Here is a 19,205-nt window from a genome sequence, read left to right as displayed (position 1 = left end):
AAACTCACTAAAATCGCAATAAATTATAGATATGAACTCATAACTTTAGGATATAATTGGTTCAATACTAAGAACCTTAAAGGTTGAATCCATAGAACTTAAATCCTAGATCCGCCTCTGCCTATAGGTCATAGGTTCGAGCCGTGAAAACAATCATTAATACTTATATTAAGGTACATTGTCTACATCTCACCCCTTGGGGTGCGTTACAAGGACCATGCGGGATACTTTGTGTACCGTACTGTTTTTTCTTTGCCTCTTCGTATCTTAGATTATGTCTTTGAATGTTGCTTTTGAAATTTAGAACCAGTTTTTAGCTTCTTGTTCTTCAATTGATCATGTTCTTGCCTTTTTCTTTTAATTTACCCTTATGGAGACGAGAGAAAATTATAGGGAAAATCTTGTGTTTCCAATTAACTTCAAGGTTACGTCCTCTTTTCTTTTTCTTTTTTTATCATAACTAAATAAGTAATCCAAATTTTAGTGCTCAGTTCTTTCTTTATATGAAGTTTTTCATTCTTTAGTGGCTGTTTGTTTTGAGCAGTATATTCAATCTTGATTACTTAGGTGTTGTCAAAACTTAGAAGGTTAAAAATTAGGTTAAACGAGATGGTATGTTTACTTTTTTCCTATCCTTTGTTTCTTGATCCTTTAGCCGTTTTTCTTTTTTTTGTATAATATTAGCCTGAGAAAATTTAAATAATTAACTAGCTATTCATATAATCTACCCTAATTTGTCCCAAGACAACTAATTAATTTAGGAATATTTAGGTGACATATTAATTAGATTACACGATTTGGGATAATGTTACCACATACAGAAGTAAATTGCTAAAATGACCAATTTTTAAGAAGAATAAACTCAAATAGCCGCCTACCCAATAGCTTAAATTAAAAAATAGTGAATGAATATATAATATAAGCATAACCCTTATATATATAGCCGTGTATAATCTATATATACCGTCGTCTATAGCAAAAATGTAAATAATAAATCCAACTGGATATTTGTGTAAAGGTCTCATTTTTAACACAAATATAATGATTTATTTAGCATACATAACGTGCTTAATTAGTAATTATTCAACTTTGATTCACAAGTACAATATCTACATAATTGAAGAACAATTACAAATCCTACATCAACTTTATAATTTTTGTATCATCTTAAAGTACTAATCTTCTAAATTAAGTCTTCTTTTTTAAATCATTGCGATGATGTGATCGGGACCAGGTTGCGAACGTCTCGACTAATTTCACACGATAACTTTGTACACCAAGACTTGAATATCTTCTCAATTAAGCTTAAAGAAAGCCATAAGAGGATTATATACAACTTGTTTAGCATTCATACCAAAAACAAAATCAGCATGTGCATAATCTTCTCTATATTGCAACACAAGTTTGTCTGGATCATGATTTTGCAACTTATCTAATAGAGTTTGCACATCAGTCACATCAGAAAGATAATCTGCCCCTCCATAGCCTAAGAAAAGAGGTATATCATTTGGGATATTTGCCATTATATATTTTGGAGGTGTTGGCTGACCATAGTGTTTGTTGTTTTCTTCATCATTTCCATAGTCATATTTTTCTATGGTCCCTTTTCTTGTCACTGTCCAAAAAATCATATAAATTGCAACTCCAAGATTAGTAGTATTAGCAATCGGAGAATTTTTTTAATGAAATTTGGGTAGTAAGGATTAATAATAATGTCTAAGTTGTTAGTTGTAGTAAGTAATATGAAGTTAAAATTAACGGAAAGGACTATATTTACCCTTCTACTATCGAAAATAAGTTATATTTGTCCTCTGTTTCAGTTCGTTAATAAATCTACTCTTACCGCTATACTTTAGGTTTGTTTTTACCCCTCATCTGTTAGGGGTCGTTTGGTAGGATATATAAGAATAGTGCGGAATAAGGTGTATTAGTAATGCAAGGATTAGTAATGCATGGGTTAGTAATGCAAGCATTAGTTATGCAAATATTATTTCTTATCTATTGTTTGGTGTGGTGTATTAAAAATTATAATGCATTGTAGAATTTTAAAGAAAAATAGATGTTTACAAAAATGACCTCCATATTCTCTATCTTTAAGGGACTTTAAGGACAATTTAGTCTTTAACTATACTAATGCATGCATTAATAGCATTGGTATTACTAATGTCATAGTTTTGTATGCATTACTTATACATAGGATAATACCAAGTATGGTGTATAACTAATATAAGTATTAGTTATACAAAGTTTGAAAAAATGTACCAAACAAGATATTAGTAATGCACAGAGTTAATGCTTGCATTATTTTTTCTAATACCTCATACCAAACGACCCCTTAGTTCTTCCATCGCAGCCGAAAAAGTCCACGTGGGCATGTTGTTATTGGACGAAAAGATCCAACCCAGTCGCTAATGAATAACCTGATCCAACTACCTAACCTAACCCCTATCGACCTAAAACCTCTAAAATTAAATCCCTAAATTAAATCCTCCTTCTTTAATTTCTTCCTCTAGCTGTAAGAAAAACAATATTGGTCCATACGTGAAAGAAGTCATTTTTCTCTCAGAAAATATTATTATTTGGTAGCTAAACGCAAGAAAACAGTTTCCTTAGAAAACTTATTTTTCTAAAAATGACTTTCGTCGTACCTAACACAAATTTAAAAATTATATGTATTTCTTTTACATTGCATTTGCAAACTTACTTTGGGCAATATGGACCATGTTTTTTGTTGCTGTTGCCTGTGGTTCATGCTCAAGAAAAATATCAGTTCTTGAAGAGTTCACACAGCAATTTGGACCTATTATTGTCACAATAGTAAAGATTAAAAAAAATCAAATAAAATGGAAAAGAATGAATTGGTGAAGAGTTGAAATACCAGTGAAAGAAGACATCAAGTCACTGCAATTGTTGCCTGGATCTTGGCAGATTTTTTGCAAAAGTTTGACAACAGCATCTCTATTTAACTCAGCCATAAGTGCGAAATTTCAAATTAATTTAACAAACATGAAGTGTCTTTTGATGTGAGATAAATAACTACATAAAAGAAGCAATAACAAGGGTTCTTTATTTGTTTATTTAAAGTGCCACATGAATATTACATAAGGTAAGTTAAGAACGTGGTTATATAATATGTGTTTTTCATAGCAAGATTTTGGTATTTTTGGGCATTTTTTTTAATATGCTATATAAGCTAGCATTGAGTTATTTTTCCATTTCAAGATTTAGTTTTATGACTTTTGTGTAATTTAAAGTCTGGATGATGATTCCAACTCCGATATGTATGTTGCGAGAACCTCATGATCCTTTCGTGTGGAAGGGAAGAAAGAAAGAAGGCGAATACGAATACAAAAAAGCGGTTCATGGGAACCCCAAAAAAAGGGGGATAGAGAGCGCGAAACAAGCTTCCAAGCATATAAAATAATTTCTACCTATATATTCCATGGCAACAGATATAAAGTATATTCGTTAATGTTTTAAACCCAGGAACATTTCCATTGCCAATAATCTTCAAAAAAAGATTACCATGATTTCCGAACGTCCCGAAGAAGAGTTGAGGCATGAAATTAAACTTATCTATGATTGCTTGTTTTCTTAAATAAAAATAAAAAGTAAAAAAACACTAATGAAATGGGTGGAATATCTTACCCTCTTGGATCAAATTCATGGATTCCCAACCAATACAAACCCTGTAAAAAATATATAAAATGAAATGTGATCCAACTTTATTGAAATGAATCCAAAAACACACAGAATTGGAAGAAAAAAAATTAGCTCTTTACTTCAGCTATAAAATCTTTAGATGCACTTTTTGCAAGAGGAGATCTCACTTGCCCCAAATAAGCAATAGGACTTAACAAAGCTGCTGATCTCAACATGTCTACCAACTTATTTTGTGAAATTGCAGCCAATGCAATTAGGGTCCCCTGCCACCAACAACAAAAAAATCCAATTTAGTTATTTCTTAAATATATTACTTATGTGTTTACATTTTGAGAAGGTTAATTTCATCGATGATCATTAAATCATCTGCCTATCACACCAAAGTCATAAAACTATTTTTTGTTAATTAAAAATAATTTAATTTTTTTCTACATTATTCGAAAAATCAAATGCCTAGAAAATCCATCGGCAGAAACAACAAATCCAAATAGCATGCCACTTTTGCTGATTTGGCATACATATTTGGATTTTCGAGTGACAAAAGTTAGTTTTTGTTAATTAAAAATAACTTAATTTTGTAAATTAAAAATAATTTAAATTTTTTCTACATTATTCGAAAAATTAAATGCCTAGAAATCCAGCAGAAGACACAAGAAATCCAAATAGCATGCCACTTTTGCTGATTTGGCATGCATATTTGGATTTTCGAGTCGGCTGATAGATTTTTGAGTGACAAAATTTAGTTTTGCGACTTTGATCCAATAAATTAAAAGTTTAATGGCCATACGTAAAACGAACCCTATTTTTGAGATTAAAAAATAAAGTATGTGCAAAATACTAAAAATAGACACTCACGAAAAAAAAGAAATTACCAGAGAATGGCCAACATAGTGTAGCTTTTGGCCAGTTTGATCATGAACATACTTAAGTGTAGCAGGTAAATCGAAATCCACCAATTCATCCCATGACCATTCCCAATATGCCTGTAAATAATTAACGAACAAATTAAAATTATAGAAATTGTTTTTTTGGCTAATTTAATAAATATTTATGTATGTGAGACAGGACTGAACAAAGAATGAAACTGAACTGGATCTTGAGGACTAAGTGAAGTATGTCCTTGGCTATATTTAGTTCCTCTTGTATTTGCAATCCAAACATCATAACCTTCATCAGCTAAAATGAAAGCTAAAGATTGATCTGGAGGATTTAACAGCCATGTAATTCCATCCTGTAATTGTAAAAACTCATTGGAAAAATGACCGCTACAAAAATAATAGCCAAAAGAATGTATAAAATTTGTATATAATATATATACATTTCGTATGTTATATGTAAAAATTATGCACTTTTTCCGCTATCTGGTACGGGTTAGAAGTGATAATACCCCAAACTCATTTAGCAGAACATGAATTTAACCTCTATTTTTCGTCAAAGGTCAATAAGCTCTTCTAGAAAAAGAAAAAAAAACATATTTTGCTTGAAAAAAATTCCGTACATACATAAACTTTACGGATGATCTATTATCCCTTTGTTTTTGTCCAAATGATATCCATTATATTCAGAGTCGGACCCAAACTCAGGATCTTTACATAATGGGATCTTTACATAAATAGCCGGTCATATTAATTCTTTACTTTTTCTAGCCATATACATAGATTATATATTGATTGTACACAATTATACACATGTAACACATAAATTATGCATATATTATATATTCACCTGCTATTTTTAGTTTAAGTGGTAGGGTGAACGGCTATTTGGGTTAATTCTTCCCCAGGATTTGGCTGATGCAGGGGCACCATGATATTTACTATAATTTTATCACTACTTATAAAAACGGGTACGGGGGGCTATGCTAATATTTGACTATTTCTTAAAGACATGTACAAGTATATATGAAGCTTTTGCCGAAGTTTTCGGGTGACGGTGACCCCTCAACCTATATGTCTCCGCCTCTCATTATATTTATCCTTTCTGAAAGGTGACATGGCTAAGAAAGTATTTTCACTTGCCTAAACAAGTGTGAAAGATTCCAGGACTTTGGTTAGTGGTAAGAGTATAATATGCGAACTAATCGCACATTATGAGTTTGAACTCCATTGCCGACAAAAACATAATATTTAAGTTAAGAAGGATAGAGAGATGGACCAATTATCTAATCATTCTAACCCGTACACCACTAACTCCCAGGGATTTCTTGATTATGAATAAAAAATCATACTAAAAAGAATAAATATGTTTATCTTGAACAAGCCAAAGATTAAATATAGAGAACATAATTAGAATCAAAGTGAAGAATTATAACCATCAATAGTCCATGTTGCAGAAGAACAGGTGGCTTAGTTGCTGCCTTTCCAGATATTCCCTTAGGAATTCTCTGTAAACTGAGAATATAACCATCCTCAGTTGTCACCTAAAATTAAAAAATAAAAAAACAAATTATTAAAAAAATTACAAGGTGAATATTATATTTTTTTTTGTAAACTAGGAAACTCATAGCTGTTACCCTTCGATAGTGGTCTGGGTAAACTACGTCTAGTGCAATAGCTCGCAAACCACACTAGAGAGTTAAATTGCATTAGACAAGTCTCATGCGACCAGAGGCGGAACCAATATTTGAAGCTTATGAGTTCGAGATTCTAATTCTTTTAAGTTATTGTGCTAAATTAATATTTTATGCATATTCAATGAATTCTCTTGAGACAAATACAAAGTTTAGATCAAAGTTATTGGGATCAACCGAACCCGTAACGTTAACACTAGCTCCGCCCGTGCTTGCGACGAGCTCGATCGAGAAAGGGGGTTCAAACCAACAAAGTGCATTTTATATAATCACCAATTTTGTAACTTTTCTAAGATCTTGAACATATACCTTATGTTCTTCACAACCATAGCCTTGAGTTTCCACCATAGAAATACAAATACCATCTTCATTTTGATCACTCAATATTTGCAATCTATTCCTAGCTGCAGAAACTATTGATACAAAGAAAATAACTATTAAAATTGTAGTAATTAGCTTTCTAATTAAAGCCATAACTCAAGCTATTCACTTTTGTGTTTTTCTTATATCCAAAGTTTAATTTTGTTTCCTATTTATAATAGTTGTAATTAGTGCCAATAAAGAAGAGACAGAAAAAGGTATAAAGTTAATTCCAAGAAATGGTATTAATCAAAACTTCTCTTTTCTATCGGTAATTCGGTATATTGTCTTTTTATAAGTTCAGGTTGTTGTCCTAACGATGTGTAGTATTATCAATTTATGTCAATCTTTAATTTTGTTGTTAACACTGACTAATTATAGTACGCAACAGTTAATTGGATTTAATTCTAATACAAATTTAATAATGAAGTTTTAACATAACAAATAGCAAATTTTAAAAGGTATCCAAAACATTAATATTTCTACCAGTGAACTATCACTCAATTATGAAAAGAAAAGTTGTTTGCTTTTGAATTTTCAAAAGTCAATTTACAGTTTGGTTAAGTTTGGAGTTTAGATATTTAAAAACTATGTGAAAAAAAGAAGTATAAGTTGCTAGGCAAAATGAAGAAGTAATAAACTTTAGAACATCAGTAATAATGTAGGCCAGAAGCTAAGCGTTTGTTTGGACTTTTGATTGTGGTTACATGTTGTATTGTATCATATTGTTACTTTAAATATAATGTTTGTTTTTATTGTTATTTAGATTTTATTGTATCGTATCGTTAAATCCGTCGTTACATAACGACGAAAGTGTCGCTTTATGTAACGATCGATTTGGTGTGGTCGTATCGTTACCTTATTTTTCTCTCTCATCTTGCATTTCTATATTATTAAATAGTTCTACTTTATTCTTTATCATACATTTTTATATAATAATTATACCTCATACCTCACTTTTTCATTGTAATATTACAAGTTTATTTTTCATATTGTTGGTTCATGACATCATAAAACAACAATACAATCTATCCAAACATTGTATTTCTCTCATTTGCCTCACATAAATATAATTTAAGCAGTTTTGGGCCTTTAAGTTTGCTAAAAATAAGTGGGTATTTATTATTTCGTCAAAAATCTAACAAAATTTGGCTATTAAATTTAATGAGGATTGTAAGAAAAATAACTGAATGAGGTTCTTGTTAATTATTTTGCACAACTCTTTAAATCTAATAATAAAGTTTGACTAACATTAAAATATCAAAAATTACAAAAATAAAAAATAATCAAAACTGCTCGAGAGCAGAGACAATTTTAAAACCATTTTTGTCATTTTCTCCATTTAATAGCAACTCGAAGTTTTAAAACGTACAAATCCAATTGTTTTATGCTTTTTCTAGCCCTAGCAGAGAGAGAGAGTGTGTATATTATATACACATATATAGAAACATATATATATTTGGGAGCATTCTCTACAGATTACAGCGACTCAATTTGGGCGGATTGGATCTCATTTGAAAGGTAAAAAAATGTACTTTATTTGCAAGTATTTTCTGTACTTGCTAAATCAGTTTATATAAATTGATACATTTACAAACACATGCATATATTTTTATTTGTTTTTTTTTTATATTGTGTTTTGATGTAAAGCTATTGGATTCTTTTATTTGTTGTATTCTGTTTTGTAATTTCGTTCGCGGTGATCTCAAAGTTTAGTTTCGGTATATACAAGTTTTTTATGTGATAAGTTGGGAATGAGGTGTAAAAACAGATGTTTGGAGTTGATTTTTGCTAATCATTATCCATTTGACTATTTAGATTAATGTCGAATACATGGATTAGTGGATAGTGAATAAATTGATTGGTTTGAAGTTAATTACCATACATAAAAGGGGCCACGCGATGCATGAAACATCCTGTGTTTACGTCGGGTCGACGGAAGGATCACACCCTTGCCTATCATGACGTAAGCATCAGTGACTAATTCAACGGCTCGAACCCCTAACCTGTAGGTCTTAACATAATGCATATTAATTAGGGCGTGAAGCAAGATACCACAATTGACATAGAATGCTTGTGGGCATGAGTTTTATGGGGACAGATTTTCTTATAGGTCATGGAGTTGATTATATATGCTGGTCTTCTATGAGTTCAGCCATTCTAGCAAAGTTTAAAGGACATATTCTTTGCCGATTCGGGGTTTTGATAAAAGATGCTGCAGAGATTATACATCAAGTATACATGTGGGAGGAATCGGCATAATTAATAGGAATGTTTGGGAAATGCTCTGAATATAATTCATTGTCTATTTTAAGATAGAAATATGGTTGAGAAAAAAATATTTTCTTTTAATAATTAAGCCCGACGAGCCCCTCTCTGATATCGAAAGAAACCCCTTACCCCTGAGAGGAAGATGCTGACCGAGATGGAGTTGGGAGCAAACGTAGAGTTTATCGTGTTTCGGTGTTGCCAAAAAAACATCGAGGCATAAAATAAATGATACATATTATGTGTGATTTCCCGGGTCGATGTGTGAGTTGTGATCACCTTTGTTAAAGTAAACCTTTGCTTTTTCCACACATATTGAATACCCCCGCTGGTTCGTGGTTGGGAAGGTTTTGTTTTAGCAGGATATCAAGGAAATTTTGTATTTTTTGTGGTGATTCAAGGGTTTGTGCATCTTAATCCTTGAAAATGGATTTATTAATTTGGTGGCTGCTCTTATAAAGCGATATAACAAAATGTGCCAAAACGAGATAGTTTGATTGAGAATCTCAGAGGAAAGGTTAACATAAGAAGTTCTGCTCGGAAAGGAAATGATAAACTATGTCTAGTAGTATAATATGAAAGGCCTCTGCTAGGCTGGTTTTTGTGTGATAACTAAATTGGTTTAAGCATGGAGATTGATGATACTACCTGCTTTTTTTATAGTGAAAAACTGTTTGTTGATTCTTCTTTTCAGTCTCTTGTATCTGCTCTTTGTTGATAGGTCATAGACATAGGCTGGATTGCTATGAAGTTTACTAATTGAATCCAGATATGTTGATATTACGTGCTTTCTCCCTTCAATTTGTATTGGCTGTAGGTATTGAAAGAGAAGGGGTAGATGAACTTTTTATTAAATTTTTTAAAACTAAAAATGGAAAAACATTTTCTTCTCAATGTTTCTTGATAGGACCAAAAAAAACCTTGCTGTTCACCTATTTGGTTTAGCAAATATGATCGGATATTCTGGGCAGAAGTGACCTCATCTGATCTTTGTGAGCAGATATGTTTCTCTTTTGAATAATGTGCATTTCATTAGAGAAGTCATATGATTGATTGATTGATCAATACAGAGATGAAGTATGCATAAAACTTACTATATAGAGCATTAAACTTGAAAAGCTAGTAATAAACAAGTCTATATATGTACTCGAAGGACTTGTGAGACGTGGTGACCAAGCGTTGAGCAAGCACATTGCATACATTTGAAAGGTAATAAAAGACCTATTATCGAAAACTCTTGTGGTGTCAAGTAGATTTTGTGACACTTCGCAGTGTTAACACTTGTTAGACTCTTATCCTTCCATTCTTAATCTCATTGTTCTGTTATTTTATTAAGTGATTCATTAAATATTTTTGTGCACATATTAGTTGTTGAAAAACTCAATCACAAATGCCCACCTGTCTATATTTGGTTGTGAATATTCTTCTTCCTGTAGAGAAGTACTGAGAATTTGATTTCTTGATATGACAGTAACTAATAAGACATGCTTTAACTTTAATCATTACACAAAATATTGTAATTGCATTTTTATCAAAAAAATATTGCAACAGCTACTAGCCGATTATTTCATTTCAGGTGCATGCATATTTTGAAGAATGGCAGATGACATTTCAAGCTTTTGGGGTCCTGTAACATCTACTAAAGAGTGGTGTGAGCCAAATTATGTCCTCTCCTCCTATATTGCAGAGTTCTTTAATACCATCTCAAATGTCCCATGCATTATTCTGGCTTTGATTGGTCTTGTGAATGCCCTCAGACAGCGGTTTGAGAAAAGGTTCAGTGTCCTCCATATGTCAAATATAATACTTGCCATAGGGAGCATGATTTACCATGCCACGTTGCGGCAGATGTAAGCACTTTTTCCCTTATTTCCCATTTTGTTTATCCATAAACAATGATGGTTTGTTGTTGTGTATTACCTACATGCAGGAAGAAGGTAATCCATATTATTGACATGATTACCTATAAAATGAAAATGTAAGTCAGTCTCATTCTCTATATTGAACTTTCGAAGAAGCTTATAGAATGCCAGGATTTTTGAAAGCCTAAAGCTTGGTAAAAGGAGCTAGACCTTAGTACTTATAAGAAGCTCATGCTTTGGTTTAAGCTTTGACAGAAGATCATTTATTGTCTTTTTTGGTGAGTTAACTTGATAGGAGATTATTAGGATGAGCTTTTCTCTTTTTCTTTTTCTTGCATCTTGTCTTGGAAGTAATTTATATCTCTTCAACTTGCCCATTCAGCACCATGTCTTTAGGATAGGATGGTGCTGTTGTGGATCAATCAACTTTTTTTCCCTCTTTGCATCAACCAAAAGATTTGATTAAAGAAAATTGATTTATCCCCAAAGAAAAGAGGCTACGTCAAAGTGGTCTTAATTTGCAAATTAATGAAACCTTTAAAAATATAGTTACCTATCTACTCAAATAGGTGTTTTTATACTTAAAAACATAATAAGGGAACTTTTAACCGTTAACATTGGACTCTGGGGTCAAACGTCTCCTTCATCTTTCTCTCCATAATGTCCAAAAGACTTAGAAAAGAATAGCCCCTTCACAACTTTTCCTCTAAAGTTCCAATTTGCTTTACCTCCAAGTTGCTACTTTTCAACACTGGAGCCATGTAGCTCCATTGGATATTAAATAGAAATGTACACCTTTAGCCGCTCCTAAAAATAATAGCCGACAAAATGTATATTTTATATATATATATATATATATATATGTGTGTGTGTGTGTGTGTGTGTGTGTGTGTGTATTTATGATACCAGTACTACATATTTTATACACTTTTCGGGTAGCAAATGCAATTAGTTTCAGCCAACTAGCCAGTTTTTGTATTTTGCCTCATTAAATATTGCATAAACGAATGCCCACAATCTCATGTTGTCAATTTGCTGCATTACAGGATAAAGCTGACTATGAACTAGATACCAAGTTGACCTTTTTTATGATCCCTCTTGCTTGTTGTGTGAATGGTGTATGTCTAATATTTGAAGTTTCTTGTTAGATATAAACTGTTTCTTGCTTTATGCATACAGATTGGATGGAAAGTCATATATCCAGATTGTTGGATAATACTTTGTAATATGTCTTGAATTTGATGGTCATTCTAATGCATTATGATCCCTGCTTTAAATTGATAGGCAACAGCAAGGTGATGAGACACCCATGGTCTGGGAAATGCTTCTCTATTTTTACATCCTTTATTCACCAGATTGGCATTACAAGAGTACAATGCCCACGTTTTTATTCCTTTACGGTGCACTATTTGCCATTGCGCATTCACAGATTCGCTTTGATATTGGTTTCATGCTACATTATGCACTATTGTGCCTTCTTTGCATTCCTCGCACATATAAGTATTACATTCATACAGAAGACAGATCTGCAAAGCAGATTGCAAAGTTATATGTGGCCACTTTATTAGTCGGAGCTGTTTGCTGGCTGTGTGATCGTCTATTCTGCAAGGACATTTCGCGCTGGTACTTTAATCCACAGGGTCACGCACTATGGCATGGCCTTATGGGTTTTAACGCGTACTTTGCTAATACTTTCTTGATGTATTGTCGCGCTCAGCAAAGAGAATGGAATCCAAAAATCAAGCACTTCCTCGGATTTTTTCCATACGTAAAAATCCAGAAACCAAAAGTTCAGTAGCACAAGTTATTAACTCCGAGCCTTGTCTGTAAGGGGGAAAAAAAGTGGCATATGAAAAATGGCGCCAAGGAACAAGTGCCAGCACCCGTGATTCTTTCTCTTCTCCGTCTTGCAGAATTTTATGTAAATGAAAGTTTGAATTAGTTTTGGCTTTTGGGTAGTGATCAAAATTTTGACTGTAAAATTAGTGTTCTCCCGGTGTACCATATATTTATACTCCAACAGAAGTCTGACATGGACTAACTAGTAGTCTTTTCCTAATGTTTTTGCTTTTGCATTTTAGGGAACTGTTTTAACATTGTTTATTTTGTCATTACGTAAGCTTATCTGGCAATGCATGTATGGATAGTCAAAGAAATCTTTAGGTTTTCTGTTTTATGCTTCTATTGAACCGCCTCATCTTCTTGTGCCGAGGGTTTATCGTAAACAGCATCTCTACACTCGGGTAGGAGTAAGGTTTGCGTACACTACTTTCCCCACATCCCACTTGTGAGATTATATTGGATTGTTGTTATTGCTTCTATTGAACAACCTAACCCTATAAAAAGAAAGAATCTATGCACCATGCCCTTGTCAGTGTAATAGCTAAGGGCTGATGTTCCAATTGCCATTTGGTAGAAGCATTTAGCCAAACAGATTAACGCGATTCTCATTTGATAGCCCACACTCTTGAGTTTACTTATAAGCATTAAGCACTAGAGCGAGAAAAATACACTTTTCACTACAAAGCATCCCAAATCTGTCTGACTGTAAAATTACCAGACTTGGTTATTTGGGAATAAAACAGATAATTTTCTCAAAATTGTTCCCAGGAGAGGGGTTGAGTCCACAAGGGTGGTAGATGAACTACAAACTAGAGGCTAGATAATGAGATATCAAGTTTACATTTTGGAATTTATTGAAATCAACTCCAACGGATAACACAACACTTCGATCAAAGTCGTTCGAGAAGGGAAAAAAATCAAAGTTGAATAGCATCACAAATAACCTCAAGTGTCTTTTTCTCCAACTCTTTTTCATCAATCCATATAGAACTTTGCCGTCGTACAAGGTCGCGTTTATCTTTCTTCTTCTCTGAGAACTTCATTTCCCTCATCCTCCAATATTCAAGCTTTTCCTGTCTTTCTTTAAGCTGAACATAATAATTAAACACACATGGGATTTTAGTTTATACTTGATTGAGAATATATGCAAGCAAAGCTATATACATTTCAGAAATACTCAAGACTAGAGCAAACTACGCTCTAAAACCTAGTTTAGAGTTGTACCTGCTAATTGAAGTGAAAGTATCCTATCCAAAAAAAGGGGGTGGGGGAACAAAAGAATACTAACAAATGTTGTTAAAGGCTCCCTTTAAGCCCTTAAACAAGATGCAGAGTCCTGAGGACTATGCCTCACTTAGGCAGTGTTTTAGTAAACAAGGCTCCAAGGCATATGCCTCATCGTGCATGGATTTGTCTTGAAGAGGGCACAATGTGATATACTATTAATTACTAAGGAATCACACATCAAAAGATTTTATTTTTATTTTTTATGACGACACATCAAAAGATTATATTAAGAATTTGAAAAACACCTGCTAGATGGAAAAATAATACCCTTGCTTACCCATTGAACGTCCAAGTTTTATTGGCTATTAAGGTGAGAACACGTATAGTTTTAATCTTACTCAAAAGAACATGAGCCACAAGTAACATTTGATTTGTTTGGATTTAAAATAAGGATATAAGTAAGAAGAAGTCCAAAAAAAAGAGAAGAATCACATCTAAATACTTAAGTTGTATAACATGATTTACAACTTCCAATATCAGGCAAATAAAAATAGGACACTATTCAGAAAAGATAGGAAAAGGATATTGCACATATAATTAACGACTGAGAGAGTTCACAGAAGATAGTCAAGGACTAACAAATGATGCAAAATATACATTATGAAGTACAGATTATGATGATCCACTCTATTCAAACTCGTGTTGAGGACAAATGACCTCCTCAAATATTCAAATTTATTCATCATGCACTAAGTTCAAGGTAAAATATGGAGCAAAAGACAAAGCCAGATGACAAGGCACATTTACTTTCAGTAGAGTAGTATTCACCCATATAATAAATATAGTGAGAGATGGCGGGCCTGTAAGAGTTTTTGATCATCTCAAAAAGAGTATCTTTTGTTAATTCAATAAAAAGAGCCTATGGGTGAATTTCATCAAGCAGTGTGCTTACAGTCCTAGCATTCTCTAGAGTTCAAGTGATAGCTCCGAAGTTGCAAAAATCACATGTTGTTCTCTTGGAAAAGTCTGCTTGGGAAGAATTCATTAAACATAAGCTATTGGTGTACTTCAACATTACCATGCTTACTAGTTCATTCGGCTATATGAATCCTTTACATTTATTTCTCCCTATTTGGCATGTGTATTGTGAGGATTGGCCTACCAGTCGAAGCAGTGGGAGATTCAACATGAGTTTTGCGGTACACAACCAACAATTTTCGACTCAAACACTGTGTGTGTCAGAGAGAGTGAGAGACCAACAAATATAGATAGAGCTAGATATAAATTTGAAACGCATAATCCCCATTCAGAACCTATGATACCTTGAGAACCAATCTATAAATCATTATATCAACAAAACTAGTTGAATTCTCCCAATCCGCCTTAACTTTAATGCGCGCAGTGCCTAATACTTGTGTTGGAGAAAGGTGACAATTACCCAGTAAACTAGTTGAGTTGCTTGCGAATTGGCCTGTCGCCTCATAAAATAAGACATATTGCAATGCTGACCATCAATTACCATAACTGACTGTATATTCAGACTCGGAATTGACAATTTTAACAAAGAATAAAACTTAATATAATAACAGCAAATAGACATATACTTTAGTGTCAGCTCAAACAAGCTTTTAGCAATGCCTCCATATATTATAGGTCTATCGAGATACAACATAAGTAAGAGTGAAGTGGAAGGGGCTCTACATAAACCATCTACACATAAGAAAAAAAAAATCAAGCATTTGAAAAACACCTGCTAAAGGGAAGAAAAAATACTAGTTGCTTACAATGAATGTCTAAGTTTGACTGGTTACTAAGATGAGGTGGGTGCATAGTTTTAATCTTAATCAGAAGAACATTTGAAAGCCTCAAGTAACATTTGATTTGATTGGATTAAATAAGGAAAAGTAGTATTTAGATGTCAAAAAAATGACTAACAAATCATTATTGTATTGCATATTGTGATTTAAAACTGTAGAGATTAGGCAAATCGAGAAATGACACTGTTTCGGAGAACAATAATAACAAGAAAAATTAAGCATATACAAGTAATATCCAAACTTTGTAAAAGTAAAAACAAAAAAAAAAATATTAATCACATACCAGGGTTTTGCGGAACTCCTCTTCAGCAGCCTCTCTTTCCATCGCCTTCGCTTTTTTCTCAGCGGCCTTAGCAGCTTTACGCTCCTCATTAGCAATCCTCTGAGCCTCCTTTTTAGCTTCAGCTTTTCTCATCTTCTCAATCCTCTGAAGTTCCATTTCTTGTATATACTCTTTCCGTACCTCCTTCACCTTTTTCGCATATTCGCGGCGTAAAAGGGCGAGTTTAGCCTCCGCCTCCTTAGGATCCTTAGAAGCTGTCCATGAATTCAGATAGTTACTCGGCGGAAGGAACTCGTGGTTGCGCTGGTGGTGGTTGTGGTGCGACGGTGCGGTGGTGGAGGAATCGGCGGCGGCGGTGGAAATGGATCGGAGATAGGGTTTTAGGGTTTGGGATGGGATTTTACGGAGGAGCTGCCGGGAAAGCGACATTTTTGTGCTCTATCAACGATGGTGCCGAATCTATTTCTGTTTTAAGTTCACTATGAAAATGACGTGTATCAAAATATATTTTGACTCAAAATTGAATGAAAATAATGTTTATTTTTTAGTTTGGTATAAATTTTTTAAAAATCAGTCATATTTGGCTAGTAGTAAACAAAAAAAATGATATCAAGACAATAATATATATTATAAAATTATTTATATTTATTTTATTTTTTATAGATACTTTTTTATATAATTTAATAAGTTTCTCCTTTCCCCCCTGTCATTCTCTTTTATAATCCATCATAAATTCAAGTAACGGAAAAATAAAACCGTCACATATTCCTTCACAGATTTTGTCCATATTGATAAATTCGTAATAAAGCCTTCACAAATCCTTTACATTTTCGTGGCGAACTTAGCTGAAGGGACAATAAACTACAAGTTAAACATTGCTCTATCTTGTATAATGGTATCGGATAACGTTTATTTTTATATATGGTGGATAAGATAGACATAGTAAACTACTAAACTCTGTCTGAATCTTGTAACTACTTATAGAAAACTCGAGATCAGGGGTGGCCCGAACATAAAGCGGATAAAGCAATTGCTTTAGGCCCCACATTTATGGGGACTTCATTTTTTGGTTATATCTAAATTATATATATAAAATATTGAGCAAAGTGAAGACAAGTAAACAACGTGTACACTGTGCACTAATAGCTATGACACTATTTGTTGAGCAAAGCGAACATTATCGTGGAGCTGCTGAAATGAAGACAACGTGACTAACTGACTTTGTCGAGCAAAGTGAAGATAACTGATTGTGTAATCTGGAATGAAGCATCAATGGTGAAATATGTATGAAATATAGCTAACAAGGAGGATAATCTTTAGGTGAAATGGGTCAACCACTTATACATAAAAAGCCAACCATGGTGGCAATACTCCCCACCGACTGATAGTTGCTGGTACTGAAAGAAAATTTGTTATGTCAAGGACAAATTTGCTGATGGTTTTGTTAATAATGGATGGCTAACACAAGGGGGCAAATACTCTGTGAGAAGTGGATACCAATGGTGCAAAGGATAAGCAGAGGAACAACCATGGTATCGAGAAGTATGGAGTCGGATGAATGTGCCTAAACATAGCTTCACTAGCTGGCTTGCCATGCATAGGAAGCTACTTACGAAGGAAAGACTGCTAAGGTTGAAAATAAGCCCAGACAATTGGTGTGTGATATGTGGAAGTCAAGCAGAAACCGTGGAACACTTATTCTTTGAATGCAAACTCTCAAAGAAATGCCTACAAATGATGCTGGAGTGGATGCAAAGAGGGACAATAAAACACGATCTAAAGGGGATATGGAAACAATCAATAAGAGGTATCAATGGGAAGAAATGTAGGGAGTTCATTACAGCAGTGATTGCATCGCTGATATACAAGATATGATGGGCAAGAAATGAAGCATTATGGAATCAAAGAGTGCCTACACCGAGAAGCATATGTGCACAGATACAGCATGAATGTAAGGCTAAAGTAGTGCATTTACTAAAGAAGAAATGTAGTAGGAGGGAAAGGAAATGAATAGATCAATTGTATAGGAAACAATGATAGAAGAACTAAAGGAAATAGACATAGAGAGATAGAAAGAGAGGTGGAGAAGTCAGGGGCACTAGTATGCCGAGGCAAGACATTGTAAAGTTGTTGTTTTTTTAATTGAAAATAAAAGCTTTCTGTTTTACCCAAAAAAAAAAATGAAGACAATGTGTGCACTAATAGCACTATACCACTATATTATATTTTTATACTTTGTTCTTCAATTAATCACACTCCATTCTTCAATAGCTAAAGATCAAAGCATTATTGTGGATTTTCAAACTTCAGAGTTCAGTGTATTGATTCAAGAAATAGTGGAGTATTTTTGTTTGTTCTATTTTCATAATTCAAGTCTTACAACAAGCATACTCGAACAGAAAATTTAATTTCATATCAAGCTATCCGTTCTTGAACCAGGTTCTATCATTCTATCTTTTTATTATTTTCTCATCTAAAATTTAATATTTTGCTATTTATTCTATCTTTTTATTATTTTCTCATTTAAAATTTAATATTTTGCTATTTAGTGCATTTTTAGATTATTTATTAGAAGATAAATATGTCAAATAGAAAGTGTGAATCTGGTTATGAAAAACTCAAGAAAAAAAGAAGAATTCAAAATCTAATACAATCTCAAAAAGGTGCTCTTGACAAATTTTTATTGAATAACAAAAAATTTGAATCAGAAAATTTGGGAGAGTGTTCTCTAGATTAGCAAGTTAGTAATTCGGTTGAGTTAGATAATTCTAAAATTAATAATATTCAAGTAAAAAAAGAACAAGTAAGTGACAAGTCGAAAATAGATCCTCAAAATAATACATTGATGCTTATGAATGAAATAAACAATTCAACTCCTATAAATATATATGATCCTAGTCAATGGACTAATGTAGATACAAAGTTGAGAGATCTATTAGTAGAAAAGGGGTCGATTAGAATAATTGACATAAATTTTCCGAATGATACATTTTCAAGACATTTTTCTACTACACATTATATTCAAAAATTGGTGAATGGTGAAAGACATGATAGAAGATGGTTAGTTTATTCTAAAGACTTAGATAAAGTATTTTATTTTTGTTGTAAGTTGTTTAGTTTGAGTTACGGAACTTGTAGTAGTAAACTAGCTAGTGAAGGTAGTAATGATTGGAGAAATATTAGTACTAAGTTCAAAACTCATGAAATAACAAATGAACATATTATTAACATGGATGCATGAATTGATTTAGAAATAAAACTGCAAAAAGATAAAACAATCGATAAAGATGTTCAAGAACAAATCAATAGAGATA

The 19,205-nt window shown here is 32.9% G+C and overlaps 3 protein-coding genes across 5 annotated transcripts; 1 reads left to right on the top strand and 2 right to left on the bottom strand.

Annotated features, from left to right (window-relative positions):
* Window positions 1–1,041: 1,041 nt before the first annotated feature.
* LOC107824148 (triacylglycerol lipase 2-like) lies at window positions 1,042–6,723 on the bottom strand. The gene is made up of 9 exons (XM_075229069.1): window positions 6,542–6,723; window positions 5,975–6,082; window positions 4,754–4,894; window positions 4,536–4,646; window positions 3,783–3,926; window positions 3,649–3,689; window positions 2,879–2,958; window positions 2,705–2,800; window positions 1,042–1,615 (listed from the first exon to the last, which is right to left on the bottom strand). The coding sequence occupies exons 1-9, from the start codon at window positions 6,704–6,706 to the stop codon at window positions 1,296–1,298; spliced, it is 1,206 nt and encodes a 401-aa protein (XP_075085170.1). The 5' UTR covers window positions 6,707–6,723; the 3' UTR covers window positions 1,042–1,295.
* A 1,234-nt stretch (window positions 6,724–7,957) lies between these two features.
* On the top strand, window positions 7,958–12,854 carry LOC107824154 (alkaline ceramidase-like). Of its 3 annotated transcripts, none has more exons than XM_016650890.2 (4): window positions 7,958–8,113; window positions 10,437–10,710; window positions 10,791–10,838; window positions 12,007–12,854. In XM_016650890.2, exons 2-4 carry the CDS (start codon window positions 10,457–10,459, stop codon window positions 12,518–12,520), a joined length of 816 nt encoding a protein of 271 aa, XP_016506376.2. In that variant the 5' UTR covers window positions 7,958–8,113; window positions 10,437–10,456; the 3' UTR covers window positions 12,521–12,854. The 3 variants fall into 3 exon arrangements, with proteins under 3 accessions (XP_016506376.2, XP_016506378.2, XP_016506377.2); XM_016650891.2 differs by lacking the exon at window positions 7,958–8,113 and adding an exon at window positions 8,164–10,069; XM_016650892.2 differs by lacking the exon at window positions 10,791–10,838.
* Window positions 12,855–13,267: 413 nt separating this feature from the next.
* LOC107824152 (uncharacterized) lies at window positions 13,268–16,372 on the bottom strand. Its single transcript, XM_016650889.2, has 2 exons — window positions 15,892–16,372; window positions 13,268–13,652 (listed from the first exon to the last, which is right to left on the bottom strand). Exons 1-2 carry the CDS (start codon window positions 16,318–16,320, stop codon window positions 13,482–13,484), a joined length of 600 nt encoding a protein of 199 aa, XP_016506375.1. The 5' UTR covers window positions 16,321–16,372; the 3' UTR covers window positions 13,268–13,481.
* Between the last annotated feature and the right edge of the window lie 2,833 nt (window positions 16,373–19,205).

This window comes from Nicotiana tabacum, chromosome 13 (assembly GCF_000715075.1).
Source record: "Nicotiana tabacum cultivar K326 chromosome 13, ASM71507v2, whole genome shotgun sequence".
Lineage (NCBI taxonomy): Eukaryota > Viridiplantae > Streptophyta > Magnoliopsida > Solanales > Solanaceae > Nicotiana > Nicotiana tabacum.
Note: the sequence above shows the minus strand (reverse complement) of the source record. Positions and strands in the feature narration are given on the sequence as shown.